The 24,530-nt window shown below is 41.9% G+C and overlaps 1 protein-coding gene across 2 annotated transcripts in view; it reads left to right on the top strand.

Annotated features, from left to right (window-relative positions):
• fmr1 (FMRP translational regulator 1) overlaps positions 1–17,440 on the top strand; it is a 31,311-nt gene extending 13,871 nt beyond the window's left edge. Inside the window, exons 8-15 of one of the 2 annotated variants that reach the window (XM_039813458.1) lie at positions 406–576; positions 1,592–1,670; positions 1,804–1,931; positions 2,157–2,243; positions 2,885–3,134; positions 3,507–3,710; positions 4,307–4,386; positions 15,267–17,440. In XM_039813458.1, coding sequence (XP_039669392.1) covers positions 406–576; positions 1,592–1,670; positions 1,804–1,931; positions 2,157–2,243; positions 2,885–3,134; positions 3,507–3,710; positions 4,307–4,386; positions 15,267–15,461 — 1,194 coding nt within the window. In that variant the 3' untranslated portion in view covers positions 15,462–17,440. Of the gene's footprint in view, positions 1–405; positions 577–1,591; positions 1,671–1,803; positions 1,932–2,156; positions 2,244–2,884; positions 3,135–3,506; positions 3,711–4,306; positions 4,387–4,592; positions 5,017–15,266 lie in introns of those variants that run through there. The other variant, XM_039813459.1, reaches the window with a different exon arrangement.
• The last annotated feature ends 7,090 nt before the right edge of the window (positions 17,441–24,530 follow it).

Below are 24,530 nucleotides of genomic sequence, written 5' to 3'. Positions count from 1 at the left end.
GACAAAATTATCTTCACTTCACCTGTGTCTCCTCTGCTCCCGGAAAGAGGGATTGGTGCTGTGGAGAAGAAAGGACGACCAAGCAATACTGATAACCTACATATTTACCTGTTTAGGCACAATGGCCACAGTGTTTTTAGTGGCTTCCGCTGTCACTTATGTATTAACTTTTTCTGTTTTATCTTAATTATTAAAAAAATAAAGATGAATGAATGAAAATAAATTTCTTATTGTCGTAAAAAAAAAAAAGAAACTGGCAGATAATACATTTTGACGTAATTTTTATGACCCTCTCCGCCAAGTGACGGATGGAATGACAAAGTCTAACGCATTAAATTTACTCTGTTGTGGCAGTTGTTTTTGTTCATGTTTTTCCCGTTTGTCCCTATGGTTATGTTTCTACAGAGTTCCAGGCAGCTGGCATCAAGGTTTCACGAACAGTTTGTGGTTCGGGATGATCTAATGGGTCTGGCCATCGGGACCCACGGGGCCAACATTCAGCAAGCACGCAAAGTCCCGGGAGTCACTAACATAGACCTGGACGAGGAGACGTGCACCTTTCACATATACGGAGAGGTGGGATGGGAAACTGACACACTGATGGATGTGTCCGTCTTGTGTCTGGAGTTACTAGTGCAGACCCGAGTGTTAAGACGTTTACTTTCCATATGGAAACAAGTTTCAAAGCTTTTTGTTGTTTACGTTAAAGGCAGCGCTGGTAATGTTGAAAAGCTAGCAAGATTTGAAAGTAGCGTCTCCTCGGGGATCCGTCTAACCCCTCCCCCCTTCCCTCAGAGCTCCAAGCCCCACACAGACGTGCACGAGGGCCGCAATTTTACTTCATGTCTCATTCATCGGTAAGACACCTTGATATAGGGCTGGGCGATAGGGAGAAAATCAAATATCACAATATTTTTGACCAAATACCTCGATATCGAAACAATATTGTAGTGTGGACTATTGGGATATTTTTTGATAAATAATCATCAGTAATGTGGATATAATGACTAAGTGGGTAAAGGCAAATAATAGAACAGTTACAACAGTCTGGTAAGTTCAGAAAATGACACCACTTTACTGTAATGCATCCTTTTAAAACCAGGAAAGGACAACAATTATGCCATATTACGATATCCAAAACCTAAGACGATATCTAGTCTCATATCAAGATATCGATATAATATCGATATATTGCCCAGCTCTAACCTGTTATTATCACACTGAATGTAAAAAAAACAAAAAAAAACATGACTACTGTTAGCAATGTGGTGACGCGCATTGAGCTCAGGCTCATGCACGACACGTTAAGTACGCACAACGGGGCACGGAGGCTTTTCATTGGTTCTTTCCAAGTGGACCACGAGGCAGTGATTGGTGGGCCTTTTTACAGGATTACAGCAGCTACAGATGACGGATCTTTTTCGCTCCTTTTTCAGTTATTTATTGTTGTTGTAAAGACCATTTCAAACCATATTTAAAAAGCGTATATTAGCAATAGTTACCATCCCTGCCTTTAACTATAAACTTGAGTGAGGTAAGGAAGTGACAGAAGTTACAGTTGCGTTTGTTTTATGCCTGTTGTTTTTCTAAGGACCAGGACGCTGTCCGCATAGCGAGGAGTTTCTTGGAGTTCTCTGAAGATGTCATCAAAGTTCCCCGGAACTTAGTAGGTGAGAAAAATCACTCAACTGAAACAATGAGGTTATTCATGCGCCAGCTTTAATTTATTGGCGAATAAGCCAGACTATTGAACTTTAAAGTCCTGTCAGACTGTGACTGATGATGTTTTTGCCCTTTTTATAGGGAAGGTGATTGGCAAAAACGGCAAACTGATCCAGGAAGTAGTTGATAAGTCTGGGGTGGTTCGGGTTCGCATTGAGCCTGAGAATGACAAAAAGCCCTCAGCAGTCGCAGCGGCAGCAGCAGACGATGTCAGTGGGAAAGAAAAGAGCAACACCTCTGCCTACTTAACAAAACACCTACTAAATAACTGTATACTGAAGTCAAGCTCAGCCCTCATTCCCCTAAATCATCAACCTCTGATTCCAATAATGAATATATATCTTTACTACTGCTAGTATGCATCATTTGAGGACAGATCAAATGTAAGGCAAGAGAATTTCGTCTTTCTTTAAACCTCTGATCCTCTCTCACAGGGACTGGTGCCATTTGTATTTGTGGGGACCAAGGAAAGCATCTCCAATGCTACAGTACTGCTGGACTATCACCTCAACTACCTGAAGGTGCGTATAATCACCAGTAATGACAACATCCTGCATCAAGTGTTTTCATTTTAGACCAGCCCCCTTTTCACTGTGAACTAACACGTCACTGTGATTGCTTTAACATAAGGTGTGGTTTGTCTCCATGCTTTTTTTGCTTTCTGCTGAAGATATCACAGTGACAGATTAAAAACCATTTCTCACCAGTGTGATGCAAAAATGGGGTGCGGGAATGCCGAAAATCCGCATCCCAATTGTTACATTGAAATAAAAATAGCATACTGATTTTGGCCCACCTTATTATCCAAAAGCCTCTTGCTCCAAATACTGAAGGTCCTTATACAGAACAAAAAATTCCCCAGCTTATGTATTAATATGACATGGTTGAATGATTCTGGCTCATAAAATTGATGTAACACAATCAGCTGATCCTTTTACATTTCATTTAGCTGCCGCTTTTATCCAAAGCGACTTCCTTTCACACACTGATGCTGTGGTGTTAAAGTTTACCAAAAAAAGCATTAACATAGACTTATGTTGATAAACTTGTTACCCCAGTACACACTGGGAGGCTTTCCACTACACGGGGATATTAGTAAAAGCAGGCTTTTAGTTAAAAATAAAACATACTTTTTTATTTTTTGTATTCCTCATGTCCACAGGAGGTGGATCAGCTTCGTCTGGAGCGTCTCCAGATCGACGAGCAGCTGAGACAGATAGGAGGCGGAGGGGGAGGAGGAGGGACAGGGCCCCGAACCCTCAAAGACAAAACCTACGTGTTCGATAATGGCATGGGCCTGGGCATGGGGAGAGGAGCAGGGGGTGGTGGAGGAGGAGGAGGGAAGCCCTACGGAGGAGGGGGAGGAAGAGGTGGCAGAGGGCGAAGAGGAGGAGGCGCTGCTTTCGCCTCAGGTACGATGAAATGATGATACACCACAAGGGGATTCCTTAAAACCTATTTAAATCGATTATATTTACATCGTCTTTTTCCAATACCGTGCTTGTACGCATAAAAAAAGGTAAACGTAATTATCTGAAGCGTTAATATGTCGGCAGTTGCAGCTCTGAGTTCTCGCATTGGTTCAATGTCAAAGGCACAACGACTAAGCAAAAGAGCTGATTCTCTGGCTTAGATTGAGGTTATTAGGTAGTTACTTCACTTTTTGTGCACAGTGGTCCCACTTTTTAGGCTAAAATAGGTGTTTCTGGTATTTCAATGGAAAGTACAAGAAACATCCAGCTTGTTCATGGCTATAAGTACTGAATAGAGAGTCGCTACCCCAGGCACCAACTCGGAGGCATCCAACGCTTCAGAGACGGAGTCGGACCACAAAGACGAGCTCAGCGATTGGTCACTGGCCCCCACCGAGGAGCTGATGACAGGAGGCGGGACCCTGCCCAGAAGGACAGATGGGAGGAGGAGAGCAGGCGGAGGAGGGATGCGTGGACGAGGGGGGAGAGGAAGAGGAGGAGGAGGGGGGTATAAAGGTATGCAGTAGTTGTCGTTGGCTGCCATTGATCTTTTTTTGCAGCAATCTCATGCAGGATTTTCCTCAGGAGAGAAGAGAGGAGTCAAGTCTTTACAAAGGAAAAGCTTGATAAACGTTTCTCAAGCAGTTATACAGCTGCTTATGTTTTTCTACCATTTGACTGTAGATAAAACTAATTTTGAAGGTAATGAATTGAGATGATTAAAAAACCAGAAAGATGTAGAAAGAAATGAGTGTGTAGTGAAGTGAAATAAATACAGTGAGAGGCTTTTGATTGAATTACTGTATATCCTGAAGAATGAGAATGAATCCAATAATGAAATCCCTTTAGTGTCCCTGCACTTATAAATTCTCCTTTTGGTTGTTTTTGGGAAAAAGGAGTTTCCCCTGACATAAATGTAATTATGACACAGATTTAACCCTATTTGTTAAGCTGCTGCCTGCCAGCGAGCTGTTGCCTCAGACTGCAGGGCAACATGACTGTGACATAGTCTGCGGTTGTTGATCTCCCTTTAGTTTGTTTCACCTATATATTATCCTCCCGTGAGTGTGTTGGGAACGAGGCAGACTCAGGATTTGTTCTTCCTGGTTTAGGTGATGACATGCAGTGGAGCGAGCCAAGGCCTCGGCATGTCAGAGATCCCAAGACAAGAGCGCAGGAAGACACTCTACAGGTAACAGTCACACACATTCACCTCTACGATGAAAAATAAAATAAAACGCCCATAAATATATATATTTTTTTGGATCTGTGCATTTATTTGTGTCTCGGAGTAGTGAATCAGTCCAAACTGGCCAAAGATTCTGACACATATTTGGTACTACTTTTAGAACTAAGAATGAAAGCATGCATGTTTCTTTTTCTTCTTTCTTAAACCAGGAAAATACTTCTATCTCAGGCATTTAGGATAGATCCAGAGGAGATGACCTGTCAGGTAGAAAAAATCCATAAAAGGAGTGATGATTTGGAGCACTTGATGACCGTGAGCTTATTAAAAGATAAACATTTTTGTGCCTGACTTTGTGCGAGTTATTACCGGACAATGCATGCCATCTCTTCTCTGTAGTAATTAATCAAACTTTGCCAGTACAGCACCTCAAGGATAGCGCACAAGTGATGAGAGTGGACTAAAACTGTTCCCCTGCATGAATAGCTTATTGATGGTAAGGGATATCCGCAAAGCCACGGTACACAGGCCACAGGACTGGGATGACCTTTGTTCTAGAGATGTTGCGATACCATTTTTCCCCTTCCTGATACCCGAACTTGCGTATGTGCCGTATGGTAAAGATTTATCATTTTATACATTTTTGTGTGTTTTGCTAATGCAGAATTTGAACAAACCGTTGAAAGCATCCAACCTCTATCAACATTAACAAAATTCCGTTGAAACAGTAGAAACAAACGTGTCCCAAGAATAGATTTCCCATTCAACAAGAAAAAAGGATCTCCAGACTCCATAATACCAAGTTATACTTTGCACGCCGGTGTGCAGAAGTTAATATATTGAGATTCTAAGTGAATATTTTAAATGTTCTCATTGCTTTGAGATTTTTAGTCAATATTCTGAGTTACTAAGTCAATATATTGAGATACTAAGCCAATATTTTGAGATATTAAGTCAATATATTGAGATACTAAGCCAATATATTGAGATTCTAAGTCAATATTTTGACCAGAGGTAGTGGTGACTTGAACTTATACTATATCTAAAATAATTTTGTAGACATAATAATGGATTTTGCCTGTTAACTTTTTTTTAAATATATTTTTTTTTTCTACCCGGCAGAAGCTGATTTACCAAGGGATCCTTCAAAAGGTGTAGCTACTTTACAGTTGATTATTAGTTGATATTTAATTCGGCAAGTCGCTGTGCTGAGGTTTTACAATAACTGATGGACAAATGAGCAGCGGAGTAGTAATGCTATGAGGCAGAGAGCCAGCCGCTAAATGAGTCAGATTAACTTCATGCTTCATCCACACAAAGCACACTGCTATCTCCACGAGTGACATCTGTATTCGGCTCGTTTTCTGGGAACGATGTGGCGACGGGGTAACTAACACCGGCTGGCTTGCCGTGCTTTCATGCTGCATCGCTTACAGAGAATGAGCTGAACAGCGGGCTGGGTCTAACGTTAATATAATCATTATGAACTTAACATACCCAAATACATATCCATCTATCTATATATATGTGTGTGTGTGTGTGTGTGTGTGTGTGTGTGTGTGTGTGTGTGTGTGTGTGTGTGTGTGTGTGTGTGTGTGTGTGTGTGTGTGTGTGTGTACTAGTCTACTCACATGTTTATGAACACACACATGGATGGATGATTCACAGACCGCAGCTAGTACAATTTACAATATCCACGATGTATTCCTCTCAGCCACTTTCACCGCTAACTCCAAAAACGAAACTTGGCAGTCAAACTTGTTTTTTCTGCAAACCCAAACAAAGGCACTGATTGGCTGATCCCTGCCATCCCGAACATGAATGACCAAGTCCTTAACCACACAGATGGTGAGCCTATTGTCTCCCTCGCAAATAAACGCACACATATGTCACGATCAACAGCATTGCGCGCACCGGAACAGCTTCGTTGGATTGACAGTGAACCGATTCGTAACGTTAGAACGGGGCCATCGGCCGAATCTTGGTCCATTTAGACCGATGCAGGGGTCCGTGTATCGATGTAGCTGATCTGTGATAATACAACTGGATAAAGATTTGTATCGGTGAATATATACACCCCTAAAATATATACAGCTGTATACTACTAACCCTTTATGGATGTGATATGATTGCTATAATTGTCGTATGGCCTGGCTCAGGTTAATCCCTTTGTAAAACATGAACAAATTCATACAGAGAATGATTGCCATAGAACTTTCTTTTTTTTAATCTAGTTTGACAGTCATAACTGAAAAAGAACTTGAGTATATAAATATAGTAATGAAGAAAAAAAAACTACTTTTAAACACTAGAGCACTTTTCCTCTTCGGTCCCCCTACAGGTTGGAAGCGGAATTGTCCATTACCGCTGTCGTTATGTCTCATTCGAACTACAGATCTGCTACTCGATCTGGCAAACTTGCGTAATGTAATGGACAGAAAAGAGCCACTTGGCTCTCACAGACTGTTCTCCACCTGGTCAAATTCTGACGCTTTGTCACTGCCCTCGGCCTCATGTGCTCTAACATGCACGTGTGGCCCGACCGGCTATCAAAACAAAGAACAGTATAGCTAAGATTACAACACAAACCGAGGTAGTGTGACTTAATTATCTGATGGTTCTGTGTAACAAACTGTGGACGGCTGTGGATCACAACTCATGAATGGGTTATGGACTGCAACAGCATGATTTTCACGGAAACAACATGGCGTTCCCAAGTGAGCTAGCTATAGGGATGCTACGTCCTCCAGTCTCATACAGATCAGTCTTCTTCTTCTTCATAGACTTGGTCGGCATTACTGGGAACGCCCAATAAACGTCATTTGCGTTTATGCCGTGAGGGAAAACAAACCATTTGAATTAATGAGCGTAGACCTTGTTAGCAGTTGTCATATTTACAATTGTTTTTTTGCTTGGTACAATGTCGAAAAGTTGCTGTGTGGTGTTCTGCACCTTTTTAATAAGTCAAAAAATCCTGATCTTAAGTTGTATAAACTGCCGACTAGATGGACGGAGCAGGTGTTGTCTTCCTGCAACTCAGGTCTGATGGGGCTTTTTTTTTTAGGGCAGTAACCCTCCAAGATGGCTTCACATCCCAACGAAATAAACAAATGTCGCGCCCTGATATTTTGTGATGTAAAGCCACTCCCACAAAGCCACTGGTGAAAAAATTGTGAGCCTCCAGGGACCTGTAATTCTTTTTGTTGCTCTGCGAGTAGATTCCTGTGTGATATAGCACATCGCCGAATATAGGCTAACATTGATTAGGGTTGGGTACCGTTTGGATTTTTACGATTCCGATGCCGAACCAATACTTTTAAAACAATTCCGATTCCTAAACAGATTCTTGAAAACTGAAAAATGACATAAAAGACTTTTTATGGATTTTCTTTTATTTTTATTGAAAATTATTTAAATTTAACAATATATTAACGTTTTAAAGTACTTAAATATATAAGTAAACCTAAGTCACCTAACACACAACTACAATAATTTAACAAATAACAGTTACACTATTAACAAGTAACAACAAATGTTGAGTTGGTATGCCAACCAGCTTCAAACTTCAATTCAATTTTATTTATAGTATCAAATCATAACACAGGTTATCTCGAGACACTTTACAGATAGAGTAGGTCTAGACCACACTCTATAATTTACAAAGCCCCAACAATTACAATAAGTCCCTCAAGAGCAAGCAGTGCGACAGTGGCGAGGAAAAACTCCCTCTTGGGAAGAAGCCTCGGACAGACCCAGGCTCTTGGTAGGCGGTGTCTGACGGGCCGGTTGGGGATGTGATGAACAGTGGCGATAATAGTCACATTAATAATGGAACAGTGACTTCAAATGGTAGTCGTAGTAGTTCATGTCATATCAGGGCGCTGCAGGGCGTTACAGGATGTAGCGTGGCCCAGCAGAGCATGGATGGACGTAGCGGGAAGCTGCAGGGTTCAGCAGGAAGCAGCAGGGTTCAGCAGGACGCAGCATGACATTGCAGAGCACCGCTGAGCCAAGCAGGGAGTGCAGCAGGACCACGGCGACAGCTGGAACCAAGATCTTGGTGCTAACGTTCTCCAAGGAAATACGCTGGGGGGAAAAAACATAAGGACTCCGGGGAGTAAACTCCCCAGAAGCTAGGATTAATAACAAGCATTTCTGGGACGGGATAAACACAAATAGTAATGGTAATAGAAATAGTAATAGAAAGGGAGAGGAGAGAGCAGCTCAGTGTGTCAACGGAAGGAAGTCCCCCGGCAGTCTAAAACTATAACAGCGTAACTATAACAGCGTAACTAAGAGACAGGTCATAAGGAGAGGTAGCTTTTTCGGGCTTTGAACTCTCCCCCTGCGGATCTGGCTTTGCTGGCCTGCCTCCTTCTACTTTGTTATATATTATTAATCTAACAATTTTGAAGAGAAGCAGGTGGGCCAGTTAGGTGGACACTGCAACTCCTCACTCCCTAACTATAAGCTTTATCAAATAGAAGAGTTTTAAGTTCATTCTTGAAAGCGATTACAGTTTCTGCCCCCCAAACCCAGATCGGGAGCTGGTTCCATAGGAGAAGAGCCTGATAACTGAAGGCTCTGGCTCCCCATTCTACTTTTAGAGACTCTAGGTACCACGAGTAACTCTGCATTCTGGGGAGCCGTGCTCTAGTGGGACAATAAGGTATTAGGAGCTCTTCTAGATATGATGGTGCTAGACCATTTAGAGCTTTGTAGGTCAAGAGAAGGATTTTAAATTCAATCCTGGATTCAACAGGAAGCCAGTGCAGAGAAGCTAATACTGGTGAAATATGATCTCTTTTCTTAGTTCTTGTGAGAAAACGCTGCAGCATTTTGGACCAGCTGGAGAGTCTTTAGGGACTTATTTGAGCAACCTGACAGTAGGGAATTACAATAGTCCAGCCTGGATGTAACAAATGCATGGACTAGTTTCTCAGCATTGTTTTGAGACAGGATATTCCTAATTTCGGCAATGTTACGAAGATGAAAAAAGGCTGTTCTTGAGGTTTGTTTTAGATGGGGGCGTAAAGGATATATCCTGATCAAAAATAACCCCTAGATTTCTGACAGTAGTGCTGGAGGCCAGGGCAATACCATCCAGAGTAGCTATGTCTTTAGATAATGAGGTTCTGAGGTGTTTAGGGCCCAGGACAATAACTTCAGTTTTGTTAGAGTTTAACATCAGAAAATTATAGGTCATCCAGGATTTTATATCTTTAATGCACGCTTGAAGTTTAGCTAGCTGACTGGTTTCGTCTGGTTTGATTGACAAGTATAATTGGGTGTCATCCGCATAACAGTGAAAGTTAATTGAGTGTTTCCTAATAATATTGCCTAGAGGAAGCATATATAAGGAGAATAGAATTGGTCCAAGCACTGAGCCTTGAGGAACGCCATGGCTAACTTTAGTGTACTTGGAGGATTTATCATTAATATTAACAAATTGAGATCGATCAGAGAAATAGGACTTAAACCAGTTTAGAGCAATTCCTTTAATGCCAACTAAGTGTTCCAATCTCTGTAACAGGATTGTATGGTCAATGGTGTCAAATGCAGCACTGAGATCAAGTAGGGCTGGGCGATATGGCCTAAAAATAAAATCCCCGATAAAAAAAAAAAAAAAAATCCGATTTAAGATTTAAATCGATTTTTTTCTCCCTCTACTTAAAATCAATCTGCAGATGACAAAGAAATTGTTCAAAACAAGTTTTATTTAGTTTTGACTCATACACACACATGGGGCATGTACCATTATGATTATTCATGCCAATTTTGTGGAAATATAAATTGGTTTGAGGTTGTTCTTTTTTTGGGGGGGGGCTATATATTCAACAACAAAACGGATGCGTGAGATAAAGCTGTTTTCACACAGGTGGTAACTCGTTCCTCGCTAAAAGTTCAAATCATTTTAACGTTATTGCGCAGCCTTGCCCCTATTTTCACCTGTTGCTGAGTAACGTACGTTAACCTCCCATGGTCTCTTGAATGTAGCATACCTGTAGCAAGCTCCTTCGTAGCGATAAAAAAAAACGTTGAAGCGGAGCTCCGTGCTACACAGCGGCGATTGCAAGTTGTTTAAGCCGCTACAGACCTCCGTCACAGCTCGGTTGTATCAGCGGCATTTAGTAGATGTGTTGTGCCGCAAAAGAATTCCTCAACACGGCCTCTGTTTCCCCGCATGGTGCTCCTTCAGGTCAGCTGTAGCTGGTGGTTCAGTTACCGAGAATAGGTGACTCTCAGCCGGGGACAGTGCACGAGGTAGGTTTCCATTTGAGTCCCAGTCGCTGCCATGTTGTTTGTGTATCTCTATGGCAAACGCGCGGGGGGATGAGCCCGTTCGGAGCTACGGGAGCCCAGAGGGGAGCGTCGGCGGATGTTAAGGAGAAAATCGATTTTTCATTTAAACAAATCCACGTTGACTACACATTCGAGTTAATCGATAAAATCGATTTATCGCCCAGCCCTAAGATCAAGTAAAACAAGGATGGAGACAAGCCCTTTGTCTGCAGCAGTTAGAAGGTCATTAGTAATTTTCACTAGTGCCGTCTCTGTGCTATGATGCTTTCTAAATCCTGATTGAAAGTCATCAATTAAACTATTGCTATGTAGAAAATCACATAACTGATTAGCAACTACCTTCTCAAGGATCTTGGATAGAAAGGGAAGGTTAGATATAGGTCTATAGTTTGCTAAGACCTCAGGATCGAGGGTGGTTTTTTCAGAAGAGGTTTTATCACAGCTATTTTAAATGACTGCGGTACATAACCTGTTAATAAGGACATATTGATCATATTTAGTAATGAAGTGTTAACCATGGGTAACGCTTCTTTGAGTAGTCTCGTTGGGATGGGGTCTAAGAGACAGGTAGTTGGCTTAGCTGAGGATATCTTTAACATTAATTGTTGAAGGTCTATAGGATAAAAGCAGTCTAAGTATATGTCGAGACTAGTCGTTATTTCTAGCGACCCTGCGTTTAAAGGTGAACCGTTAGAAGTTGAGGGCAAAAGGTGATGAATTTTATCTCTAATAATTTTGTAATTTTATCATTAAAGAAGCTCATGAAGTCATCAATACTCAGAGCTACAGGAATAGATGGCTCATTAGAGCTGTGACTATCTGTCAGCCTGGCTACAGTGCTGAAAAGAAACCTTGGGTTGTTCTTATTTTCTTCTATTAGTGATGAGTAATAGTCTGATCTGGCCTTTCTTAGGGCCTTCCTATAGGTTTTGAGACTCTCTTGCCAATCCAAACTTTAGCAGTTCTTTTGCAGAAAAATGACCATATTTGCCTTCTCTGGCAATATACCACACCTCTCCTGACTTATGGCATGTAGGCCTACTGCACAGGAGAAAACTCTCTCAGGTGGTGTCCAAGAGGTCTGTACACACCCAGGTATGAGTTTGAAAGGGCAGACAATTTTGGGAGGCTGTCTCGCCTCCCCCACCACCAGGCTACAGGCTCTTGTCCTGAACGACTAGCAGAGTAAGTGTAATGTTTACTAGCGATCACGTGTAGTCAGTGAATGGTTAATATGCTTTCACGTCCGTTTTGGTGACCCCAGAGGGAAAATATGCCATTTTAAAAGTAGCCTACATTTACGGTAGCTAGCTAAAGTTAGACTACAGAGAGTGTGATATTTTTACGTCCGTTTCAGAGCGTGTACAAAAAGCCATCTATCAGCAGGGATTGTAGAGTGCATGTCGGTGGAATAGCGCAGACACGCTTCACACCGCAAGCGGGCACGTGCACCACTCGGCAGAAAAGGGAGAAAGAAAAAAAGAGTCTGCCGCTGTCCGGAGCGACAGAGGGAAAATATTTCAGTCGGAACCGAAATTCGCGTTCTAATCCGGTCCGAATACTACCGTTTGCGTAGGAACCGGTACCATAGTGGAACCGGGTTTCGGTACCCAACCCTAAAGTTGATACCACTAACGTCGCTGCTACAGTCGAAACTGTAACTGTTACATGGAATGTATTCATTTAACATGCTAAGACATACTAGTCTTTAATATTGCTTTAATGAACGTGGGATAAAAATAGATTGTTTGATGACCCTGGGATAGCGTTACTGATAATACAGCCAGATTGAATCATCTAAGGCAGGGGTTTCAAACTCAATTTCACTAAGGGCCACACTGGAAATGATGATCACAATAAGGGCCAGACATGTTGAGTTTATTGACATGCTTTTATTTAGCAAAACAAGCAAATTAGCTTTTATATTATTGCATGTCTCATATAGCTTTCTCCCATACAGTTTGGTCGACATAAAACCCTAAAAAAGTCAGCAAAAACGTTTCTTAGCCATCGTAGAATTTAGCAAGTCATGAAAAACAAACATTACATTTTTAAAAGCAGCTACCACCCAGCCGACTCACCACAACCTGTTTCACAGCCTGAATATTAAAAAACTCTCTGCTTCTGCGGGGAATTCTGAGTCTCAAAGTCGGCAAATTTGTCAAATTCTGCACGGCACTGTCACATAATTACAGAATGAAAAACAGTTTCCTGATTATTTTTTTTTTATTATTTATTTTTTTGGTGTGGTACACAACTAGTCGGGCCAAAATTAGCTGTGAACCTAAATTGAAATGACACGTTATCTAACATTAGCTGTCTCTTACCTGGAGACTCCGTCAGGTAACGTTGGGTCCTTCGTCCAGTCACTTATAATGTACAGACAATCCGACGCAATACGGCTCAGTTTTTTTTATCTGTCTTGCTCTGTCAAGCAGCAAAAGTGCTTTTGAGTAGACCATACTCGGTTAAAGCTATGTTATACGACACAGGGGTAAAGGATTGTTTTCAATATTTTGGTTATATGGTACGTGAAAGTACGATTCAGAATCTTTGAAGATAAGAACTGCGATTCATACATTAATTGATTTTTTTTCCAAACACCAAACACACTTGCCTACTCGCTGATACTCGATTCAGCATTTAAAGCATTTTCAGAGGCATTTCCGATTAGGGCTTTGACTTTTGCCCAAAAATCATATTCGAAGTTCGTTTGTATGTTAATATTAATATTCTAATATATTCTAATATTTATTAATAATATTTTGACCATTAAATGCCTTCAGTTTAAAAAAAAAAATTAAGTCAGACCCTTGATTAAACACAAACAGTGTGCTTTCGACAGGAAGTTCGGAGCTTTCACCGTAGCCTACGTAAGTGGTCTGATGTTTATACTCGTGTGCTGGTGTGTGCGTCGAGCCAGTGTGTGTGGGCGGTGTTGCCACAACTTAGCAACTTTTTTTCACAAAAGCGACAAATCTGGCGGCCAGTATTGTCCAGCGAGCACGCAATGTATTTCTCTCCTGTGGCCGCCGAAACAGTCACCTTTCTCTTCTGTTGTGTGACTGAGGAGCAGCCCCTCCCCTCTGTGCTCTCTCCTCATGTGCAGCAGCACTGAGCAGGCAGGTAGAAAGGGGAGAAGGGACAGGGTGCGGCGCCGGTGTAGGTAGGAGAGACAGTGGAACGCGACGGGAGAAAGACGCCGCTGAGCTGGCCTGGCCCTGGGCCAGCCAGCTTTCTTTGAGAATTAGGGGGGAATGCACCGCTAGCGAGCCACGGCCGAGAGACGTGCGTCGCCGCGACGTGTAGTTACATTTTGAAATGCGTGAAAAAGCCTCGGAATCTGAACTGAAAACAACGTTTACAAGCATTTACAAAAAATAATGCCCATAACAGGTTTGAATATTAAGGGCTGGCTTATATTCGTTTGAATATCATTATTTTTTATAATATTCGAATAACGAAGTTCGGAGTCAAAGCCCTATTTCCGATACTGGTATTGGAACAACTCTACCTTTTTTTCCAGGCCAAATGCTGGTGTTCAACTTATGTATAAGTAATTTAAATATGTATTATAAATTATATCATTTTAGAGAAGGGATTTTCCCCACCTGTAAGGCCCCATAAGTTATCTGGTGGGCTCAGAAAATAAAGAAAACTGTTCACAAAGCTTCATTTGGCCAGCACTAACAATATGTCATCAGAATTTCTAGTTTGGGGCTCTCAATGTTGTAAGAGCGATGTCACACATAGGGCCCTGTCTTGCACCCGGAGCAGCAATTTTGCCCTCCAGCGTCCGCGTCGTTTAAATAGCAAATGCACCTGCGCCCAAGGGCGTCTTACAGGGAGGTGTGTTCAGGTGCATTCTTGGCAGCGGAAAGACCTGGTCTAAAGTCAATAACGCAGCATTTCATTGTTATTTTAAAGCCTGCTTCACCTCGTGGAGTTTTGGTTTCGTATTGCTCGTGCCATATATGATCTCCTCCCGCGCTTTCACTTCACGCACGAGCAGATCAGTTTCTTCTCCTGAAAATCTCTCCTTCCTGCTTGGCAAATCCGCCATCACAATAGCAATGCGCCAAGGTCCAAACGCGCCTGGCTTAATGGGAATGGGAGATGATCTCTGATTGTTTTATTGCATGTTACGCCCAAAACACACCTATGAATTAATGAAGACACTAAATACAACCCTTTTGAATCATGCGCCCGGCGCACGGACCCTTTTTTCTGCCGTCAAACTAGCAAAAGTGGATTCGTACACGCCCTAAACGCACCTGCGCCAGGCGCTTCACGCCGTGCGCTTAGATTGTTAAAATAGGGCGCTTACTCTCTGGAGCTGTCTGTCTCCAACGCTGAAAGTCAGAGTAGGAAGCTTTCATAAAAATCTCTGTCCTACTCTAAAGTTGAGTATATTTAGTCCTAGCTTAACGTTCTGCTGATTCCTGGGAGACGCTTGATTAAAATGGGCCCAGGGTCTCATCCAGTGTCCCATTTCGTCAGCGAACATTCATTTGATCATATTTCCCTTCCACTTGTAGCTGTGAAGTGTGGAACCAGACTGTGCTCATTTCCTTTACCCACAGATCCGTGTGGACGGTAACGAGCGCAGCGTGCAGCACTCCTCGGGGGGGCGGGGAGGAGGGCCTTCCTCATCCCAGGGCGGCGTCGGTGCCGGCGGCGAGGGCCCATCTCGCCATTACCATCCGAGACCCATCAGAGACCGAGGGATGAAGAAGGACAAACAGGACGCTCCTCTGCTGGTGAACGGAGTGTCGTAGATACACCACTGGAGGACCGTCTCACTTAGACACACACACACACACACACACACACACACACACACACACACACACACACACACACAGGCAACTCGTCATAAACATCGTAGAATCTCTCTCGCTTTTTCTTTCTCTGTCTTTGTCAAACACACGAATACACATATTTCATCAGCATGGAAGAGTTTACTGTAGTGAAGTCGTAGACCAGAGACGATCTGGTATCTGCTGGTCTGCTCTGTTGAGGTCTGTCGAGTGCACTGGTCTGGTTTGTTCCTGACTCTTCGGGGATCTCCTGTTCTTCTCTGGAGTGACAAATAAAAGAAACCGTACTTTTTGGACATTAAGGAAAAGAAGAGGAGGGATTTGACTAAAGCTCATCTCTCACAGAAGCATTAACCCCAAACATGCTCCCCTAACACATCAAAGGCAAATCATTGTTTACACGTTTTTTTTAAACTAAATTGGATGATTTCATTTTTTTCCCTACTGCCCTGTTTGGACTTTCTCACACCAGAACAAATCAAGGGAATAATTGGTTGACATGGACACACTGCAATATGAAATATGTGTTCCCTCCCTCCTGCTGTACGCTTTAAACATATTTTTTACTGCAGATGTTTATTGTAGAGATGATCTGACAGCACAATTTTAGAGGGGTGGCTGCAGTGTTTCCCACTGGTTGAGAATTCATTTTTGGTGGTCTAAAAGCTCCAAAACGCAACACTTGGGAGTCAGCTGCAACACAGCACCGTGTTTATAATACAACTATACTGTGTAGCGGAGTCATTTAGCGTCTTTCAGGTGCATCTCCGCAGAGACTTTTGAATCTTCCTTCGATAATACAAAATCTTTTTTTCACATATGAGAAAAAACGCAGAGCTTTCATGCTGGGAGAATATGTTTGAAGAGGGCACGTTTTTTTTTGTTTTGGGATAGTCATTTGAACCCTGGTCCCCATTTTGACAAGTCAAAACCTGCCTTTGGGATCGGCGCAGTGGAGAGGAGTTCAAAGAGTCCGGATGAAATGCCAACAGGCATGCACGGGCAACGCAATTGCCAAGAATGCTTACCTCGTTGTTTTAAGTCATCTGTGTTTCGTTTCCTCTTGCTAAGATGATGCAAAATTCATTCAGTCTCTTGGGACTGTCAGACCAAGCACGAATTCAACAAGGTATTAGACGTACCGATGGGGAAGCATAAATCTGAGGCACTCTGATGCAAATGTTAAATAGCTTAGCTCCTAAGAGTCTTCAACAGGGTACAACGTGTCATGCACTGCTGTTATTTTTCAAATGAACTACATGTCGAAATGGAAAAATGACCAGGCCAACAGTGACTGGGAATCCACATTAAAAGCAAGATGCGGGCGTTTGACGTGGAGATTGCGTCTGTAGTAAGCGCTGCCGAAGCGTTCAGTCCATTCGGTCCGCACCGCTCGGTTCGGCCATCTTTAAGCTCAGAACCATCGGTCTGTCAGCAGCAGCTTCTGAGATGCTGTAAAGGACAGCTACCGGCCAAACTGTCTTTACAACTGTCCGTTGTTCCCAGCAGCATTGGACGATCGACGACTCTCCCAATGCTCCTTTATCTCATAGACCTGTTTACACGCCCTGTACCAGACTGGTGAGAGCCTTTTCAACCTCAACAGTGGGATATTTCACAGAGAGGGCTTAGGCCGTAAGCCAGACTTCCTTTGCTTAGTTCCTCACTCATATTTAACAAATCACTCTCGGAGGATGCCGGTGAAATAATTACGGTTACTTTTGCTTTCAGACAAACCTGATTAGGTTGCAGAATTAAGGCGGCAACATCGTGAATGTAGAACCTGATCACATGAGCTTTTCTTTAATTTATGAAAACCTTTGTATTTAACCTTTTTTTGTTTGTTTCGCAGTTAGAAAACCTGTTTGAAGTATTACTGTAGAAGAAACGACGTTTCGTTGATACCTTGACAAAATAAAAATTTGCTGTAAGTTTTATTCTTCCTGGTTTTCCAACTTATTCTGGGCCCGGCCCTCTGACTTAAACATTTTTTGTGTATTACTCTTATTTAATTTTTGTTATTTCCTGTTGGCTGCATTTTGTAAATTGTAGGGAGGAGAGAATCCGAATTCTAACTTCGATACAACAAATTGTAATCTTCCTATACCACAAAATCAGGTCTTGTTTCGCAACCATGAAGGGTGCAACGCATTTTTTACATGCATGATTTGAATTGTGCATTCCTCAACTTCTTGCTTTTAAAAATGCAGGACTGCACATGCAACCCGACAGATTTAAAGCCACAGTGAAGTTCAGTGGACGCGCTCTAAGCTAAGAACACAAATTCTGGTTTAATTGAAGCAAGATATTCATCCACAAGTCCAGTTTTCTAAGCCTCCTTTGTGAAATCCCCTTTCTGGATAAACAGCAAAGGGTGTCTGGTCAGTGTTCTGCCACTCCTCTAGCTCATAATGAGGCTTCTTTTAATCTTAGTGCCTTGAATTTATGATCCTCAGTTTCTGTGAATTTGGCCCATTCTGAGAAGCACCGATTTTTTTTTTTATACGGTCTGTTAAACCCAGTGTAACACCCCTTCTGTTTTTTTTAGTTTTTTTTTTAGGGTTTCTTGCATGTTTCAAACTATTTCAGGGAGGCACACTTGTGTAAGATGGACTCTACAGTTTCTGTCCATTCAGTTTGTCCCATAACATAAGTTTTTTTTAAATCTTTGCTTCAAACTTGTCTGGCTCATGCTCAAACTCTGTGACAACACTGATGCACACTAAAAAAGAAAATGAAAAAAAAAATGTCATGTCATCAAATAGATGACTTTATTTAGACAGTGCAGGTGAACAAAACAATGTGTTAACGTTCTCATCTCAGGCTCTCATCTTGAGGTGCTCCAACCTGCTGTTCGCTTGACACCTCAGTTACTGACTTCATAAATGTTTTGCATGGAAATATCCTTGTGGCATCATCATCATCACCACCATCAAAATAAATAGAGAACAATGTAGGTGGCAGGAAGGCCTTCAAAGATCATGTACATTCTTAGTTTCCCCAAATTGTACCCTAAATTCAAACTGACTGCAGTAACTTAGATGGGCTAATGTTGTGGATTTATGATTGAAGGGACATTGATAATAGCATTAGTTTGAATTAAGAAAAAAAGAAGAAAGTCACTGTAAAACACAACAAAGCAAAAAAGTTTCTCTGTACATCTGTAGGCTTTTCTGACATTTCATGAAAATACTGTATTGCATCATAAAACTATCTCCTTGCTTTAACAACTGTTATAGCACAGCACAGCATTTGGACCAGCAGATTAGCTGTGATCTTTAGCTTTAGTGTTGCTATGTGCAAATTTTGAGGAATCAAGTTCTTAACAAGTAAAATCTACTCTTTTAGTTGTTCTTTTAGCCTAGGACTTGTTCAGGAATAAACTTGTAAAGTTAGCCTTCAAATTTAGCTTCCCTCTTTGCGGTGCTCTTAAATGTTTCATTTATTTGCATTCTTGCTAAAATTCAGATGAGAATATTGACACCAAGCTAGAGCCAGAAGGCTATTAGCTTAGCTTAGCTTAGCTAAAGACTGGAAACGGGGAAACCGCTAGCCAGGCTCTGTCCAAAATCCGCCTACCAGCACTTTCTAAAGCTCACTAATTAACATGTCAAATCTTGTTTGTTTAATCTGTACTGTGGAATGTAAAGACTAAATTTGTGGTTTTATGGCGTGCAAGCGTTGCAGTTGTCGACGAGACACGATGGCTTTTTGGCCAGCTGATTTTTCCCCCGTTTCCAGTTTTTATGCCACGCTAAGCTAACTGGCTGCTGGTTCCAGCATCGCAATTTACAGATTGACATGAAAGTGGAATTGATCATCTCATCTAACTCTTGGCAAGAAAGTGAACACTGTTAAACTCTTATTTTAAAAAATAGCGTTCATTAGGACCTTCAGTAAGCATAGCATAACATAACTTTACAATAGGTCGGATCCACTTTTAGCCAGGCAGACACAAAACAAAATAGCCATTGTGCCCCATCTTCAACGATGCTTAAAATTATCTTGTGGTAAAGATTGGTTAGATTTATACACAATATGGGCTGGCTTATGGGGGGGTGGGAGTGGGAGAAAAACCGAGAAACCGCATCATGTTTTGAGTGACGTGCCTTTAATTGTGGCTAGTATCACAACCTAGACATGCAAATCAGGGATAGTGAGACGTTGATAATGGACCAGATGTGTAAAGATGGCTAGCACGTGCCGTGACATCATTGATTCACCCTGAGTCGTCGCTGGCCAAGCAGAGTATTTCTGACCTTCTTTTAAACTCAAAGGGTGCGTCCAGGAAACTCCCGGCTTTAACCACCTGGTCCTTTTTTAAACACTGAAGGTGTTGTGTCCTTGTACAGTCAACAAACATAAGCCCGTGGCTTATGACCTGGTTCAATTGATCTATGAAATGGATTCAGTTACTTTTGTAGACCGGTGCACTTCATGGCCCTTGAGTGGCTATGTTGGCGCCTTTGGTTCTGTTCCAAAACGTCAAAGGCTAGGTCCCAGGTCCTTAAATTGCATCCAATTTTATTTATAGTATCAAATCATAACAACAGTTATCTCAAGACACTTTACAGATAGAGTAGGTCTAGACCACACTCAAAGCCCCAACAATTCCAATAATTCCCCCAAGAGAAGCATTAGCAGTAGCTATTGCGACAGTGGCGAGGAGAAACTCCCTTTTAGGAAGAAACCTCGGCAGACCCAGACTCTTGGTAGGCGATGTCTGACGGTGCCGGTTGGGGTTATGATGAACAGTGGCGTAATAGTCACAATAGAGATAATGGAACATTGACTACAATGGTAGTCGTAGTAGTTCATGTCATAGCCGGGCACAGCAGGGGTTACGGGATGTAGCGTGGCACAGCAGAGCATGGGTGGACGCGGCAGGACGCAGCAGGATGTAGCCGGACATTGCAGGGAATCGCAGAGCGTAGCAGGGTATAATCGGTCCACAGCGACAGCTGCACCCAAGACCCAGATCTCGGTGTCACCCTAATCCGAGGCGATGTTCTGGGCGAAGAAGAAACATAAGAACTCCCCAGAGCTAGGTTAGTAACAAGCATCTCTGGGACAGGATGCACACGTTTCCATTACTTGCTTCCCCTTCCTCGCGTCTCTCACCGAGGAAGCACGGGAGAGACGGGAGGAAATCATGCAAGGAGAGAGGAAACGAGGACATTTGTTTTTCGAGGGATGACGCGTCCTTTCCTTCCGGTTAAAGGCAGCTTTCGTGTAATCCTCGCTCATAGCTCCTCGGAGATCCCTCCTCGATTCTAGCTTTCGTGGCGGCCTTTAAGAAGGCGGACCAGAACGACTTCCAGTTCAAGCGAGGTGCGTTGAGATATCAAATAAGACACTTGGGATCCACCCAAAGACTTCTCCATTCAAACCCCCTTTTAAAATGGTTTCTTGAGATGCAAAATGGTGTGACCCAGTGTAACCTCCCTATCTCTCTTTCCTCTTCAGAAAGTAACTGAAAAGATTTCAGAGGTTGAGCCAGGTCTTTTACCGGAGATCAGTTTACCTTTTTAGTCTTGTGATGCATGTACAGTACATCTTTACTCTGGATTTTGGCAGACTTTCTGTAGGTTCCAACACATGTTTAAAAAAAAAAAAATAGAAATACATACTGTAAGTTTAGTTTTTTTTTAAAATCAGTGTTACTTTGCCTCATTTTTACTTGACCTGAGTTCAGCTGAAGTAGCGAGTGATAAGTTCTTCTGACAACCAACAACTTTTAGAGTCATTGACAAATGGGGAACTTTTTACCTTTTAGAAAACGTCAAAAGAAACTGTAACGTAACACGAGTAATGAATAATGAAAACCGGCTTTTTTTATTTCTCCGAAGTTCATCTTTCTTCTCGAAAGTATTATTGGTGTCAAGTTCGCTCTCACTAATCTGTTAGGACCTTGGCTTTCACACCGTTCACACTGCAGCCACGTTGCATTTTTATCCCAGTAAGCATTCTTTGCAGTGCATCGACCAATGGCTCAAGTGAAAGTAACCCTTTATATTATCAGTAGAGCATCAACTGTAAAAAAAAATTATAATAAAATAAATAAAAAACAATGTTGGGGAAAAAGAAGGGAGGGTGGCATACTGTATATAATGATGTCATTATTTGTCTGAGAAAAGATTTGTACTATTGTTTCAAATGTGCACTTATCCTGATATTATTTTTTTTTTTGCTGTTTAATATCAGTCAAATGCTAGAGCTCTTGATAATAAACTTAATGATGTGTGAAAAAATTGTATACTCGATAGCAGGGTTGAGTCACACACAGCTGTCATTAATAATGAAATGTCCACAATGCTGCAGAACTTGAAAAATAGCGTTCCATCACTGAGAGAGGGTGAGTTTGTTTTTAATTTGACTGGGATTTTTGAAATTTGAATGGGAATGTCCCACCCTAAAACTCAATTCATGAATGAAACCCCACACAGGTATTCTGACTAACATGGGACTGACATTATGACTGGATTTCCATTTTGAGATAACCAATGTAAAGTTCATTTATGTGATTTTGAGTATTTTTGGAGTTCATTTTGTGGTTATAACCAGTTAGAAATGCAATGAAATAGATCCAACATGTGCTACGAAGCTTAAAGGGACAGTTCACCCCAAAATCTAAAACGCATATTTTTCCTCTTACCTTTAGTGCTATTTATTAATCTATATCCCCAGTGTTGGATATATCGGCCGTAGAGATGTCTGCCTTCTCAATGTCTGCCTTCTCGATGTCTGCCTTCTCGATGTCTCTTTCCAGAAATCGTGACCCGGTTACTCAAGATAATCCCCAGACCTGGTTGTGAGCAGTTTCATGTAGGAACTAGTTTCTTTCTAAATGTAAACATTAATGGTATCCTCTTCCACTGAGCTGTAGTCTCGCGGCGCTGTGGAAGAAGGTTTGGAGAAAAACGTGTTCTTGTTTATTGGCATTTCTTTCAGCCAATCACAATCGTCACGCTATGTGCCGGACAGAGCCACGATGTCTCTGCAAAATAGCCTCTGGAAGGAACTTGAATGTGTATGTTCAGAAGTTACAGATAGACAGACAGTCTAGCTAGCGGTCTGGATTTACCCTTAAGAGATCTGAGGAGCAGTTAACCATAGTCCTCAGAAATCTACCGGAGTTTAAAATTACAACACAAAGAAAGCAGAAGGTGATGGACATCCGGCCGAGAAAGAGTGACCTCCGGCGATCATGGATATAGACTACTGAGCTGTAACGTTGTGAGCTAGCTCAGGTAAGCTAGAAGTATCCGTTAACTATAAACTAATCTCCACCAGCTAGCACAAGCCTCTCGTCCATGGGCAATGATACAGTTGGCCAGTGTAGTTCTGTAGCCAAGCGAGTGCCATCTAGTTCCATTTGAGGGAAGGCAGACATCTCTACTGCCGATATCTCCAAAACTGGGCACATCACACTAAAACTATCTAGATTGATAAATAGCCCTAAGTGTGAGAGGAAAAATATGTCTTTGATTTTGGAATGAACTGTCCCTTTAAAGTGATACTCATAGGTTTGGTGACCCTTTAAAGTAGGTAGCTTCGGCCTTATGGAGAACAGCAGTAACAATGGATTGTATAATACGTTTTCACAATGTTCGTAGAAATCACGAACATACAGACGGACGCTTTTCTGAGGGCTTTTAACCACGTCTCACAGTTCTGTCCCGGCAGATGAAGTTTCCTCAATTGTTGAATCACACGACCAAGGTTCTGTTTCTAGGTCACGTTGAGAAGGATCCTGAGATGCAGTTAAAAGCTTTGACGAACTTTTCCCGCTTCGATCCCCCTACAGGTTGGAAGCGGAATTGTCCATTGCATTACATTGTCCAGTTCATTCGAACTACAGATCCGCTACCCGATCTGGCAAACTTGCATAATGTAATGTAACGGACAATTCCGCTTCCAACCTGTAGGGGGACCGAAGCGGGAAAAGTTCTTTAGTGTTGCTTTAACATGCTGTAAAACATTGGGCGGAGTGTGATTTTAAAGGCATACTATGTAACTTTTCCCTCTTCGGTCCCACTACAGGTTGTCTCGTTGGAACTACAGCTCGCCCAATGAGACAACCTGTGAAAGATTTGAAAGTCTGAATCCAACATATTGGCAAATATAAATCCCCACTGCTTACTGGCCTATAGGTAAGGTAGTCACTAAGGCCCTACACAGATAGTTCATCCTAATGACTCACTGTGCCACATGTATGTTTAACATTACAACATGATTTATAAAATCATGCCAACAATTATTAGGCTATTTGAATAGTTTAGTATTCTATGCAAAGAAGATATGCATAAAGACTTTAGGCCACCCTACAGGTTATTGTAGGCCTAACTGAATATGCAACTTGATTTTATACACTATATGTAGTAGGGGGTCCCTGCTCCATCTCTCTTTCAGTTAAGGGGTCCTTGGCTTAAAAAACGTTGAAGACCCCTGCTGTAGGGGCACCGAAGAGGGAAAAGTTGCATAATATCCCTTTAAGCTAAAAGCCTGAAATTATTGCCAATAGTTAAGGTTAAAGGAATAGTTAAGACATTTTGGGAAATAGCTAACCTGCCTCTGAATTTCTAAAATACTCCTACCAAAACCTCTTAGGCTAATTATAACGTCATAAGTCATGTGTTTATTTTGAACACAAACAGAAATGTTATGGTACTTTTAGCATGCCAGTCCCCATGAAACCACAACTTGTTTTTAGATTTCTGTTTCTGTACAGATTCAACAAATGAGATACGTGTTAATAAGGGACCTTTACAGCTGTAAGTAGGCCCAATTGTGAGCTAACCATCATCTTACTGAAATTTTTCCAAAATGTAACAATTCTGTCAACATTGTAAAGAAAGGACATGTTGGTCTACCTTTTAGCATGCACCACACTGTAGCTTTGCCTCCTACAGTAACTGAAGTAACATATGTAAATAACGTGTTATGGTGGATTTTCCCTATAATTTTAAGGAGATAAAAGAGTCTTGTACACCGGTCATTCCCTGGACTTGTAATCGTTAATGTAAA

This window comes from Perca fluviatilis, chromosome 10 (assembly GCF_010015445.1).
Source record: "Perca fluviatilis chromosome 10, GENO_Pfluv_1.0, whole genome shotgun sequence".
Taxonomy (NCBI): Eukaryota; Metazoa; Chordata; class Actinopteri; order Perciformes; family Percidae; genus Perca; species Perca fluviatilis.
This window is presented reverse-complemented; position numbering and strand designations above follow the sequence as displayed.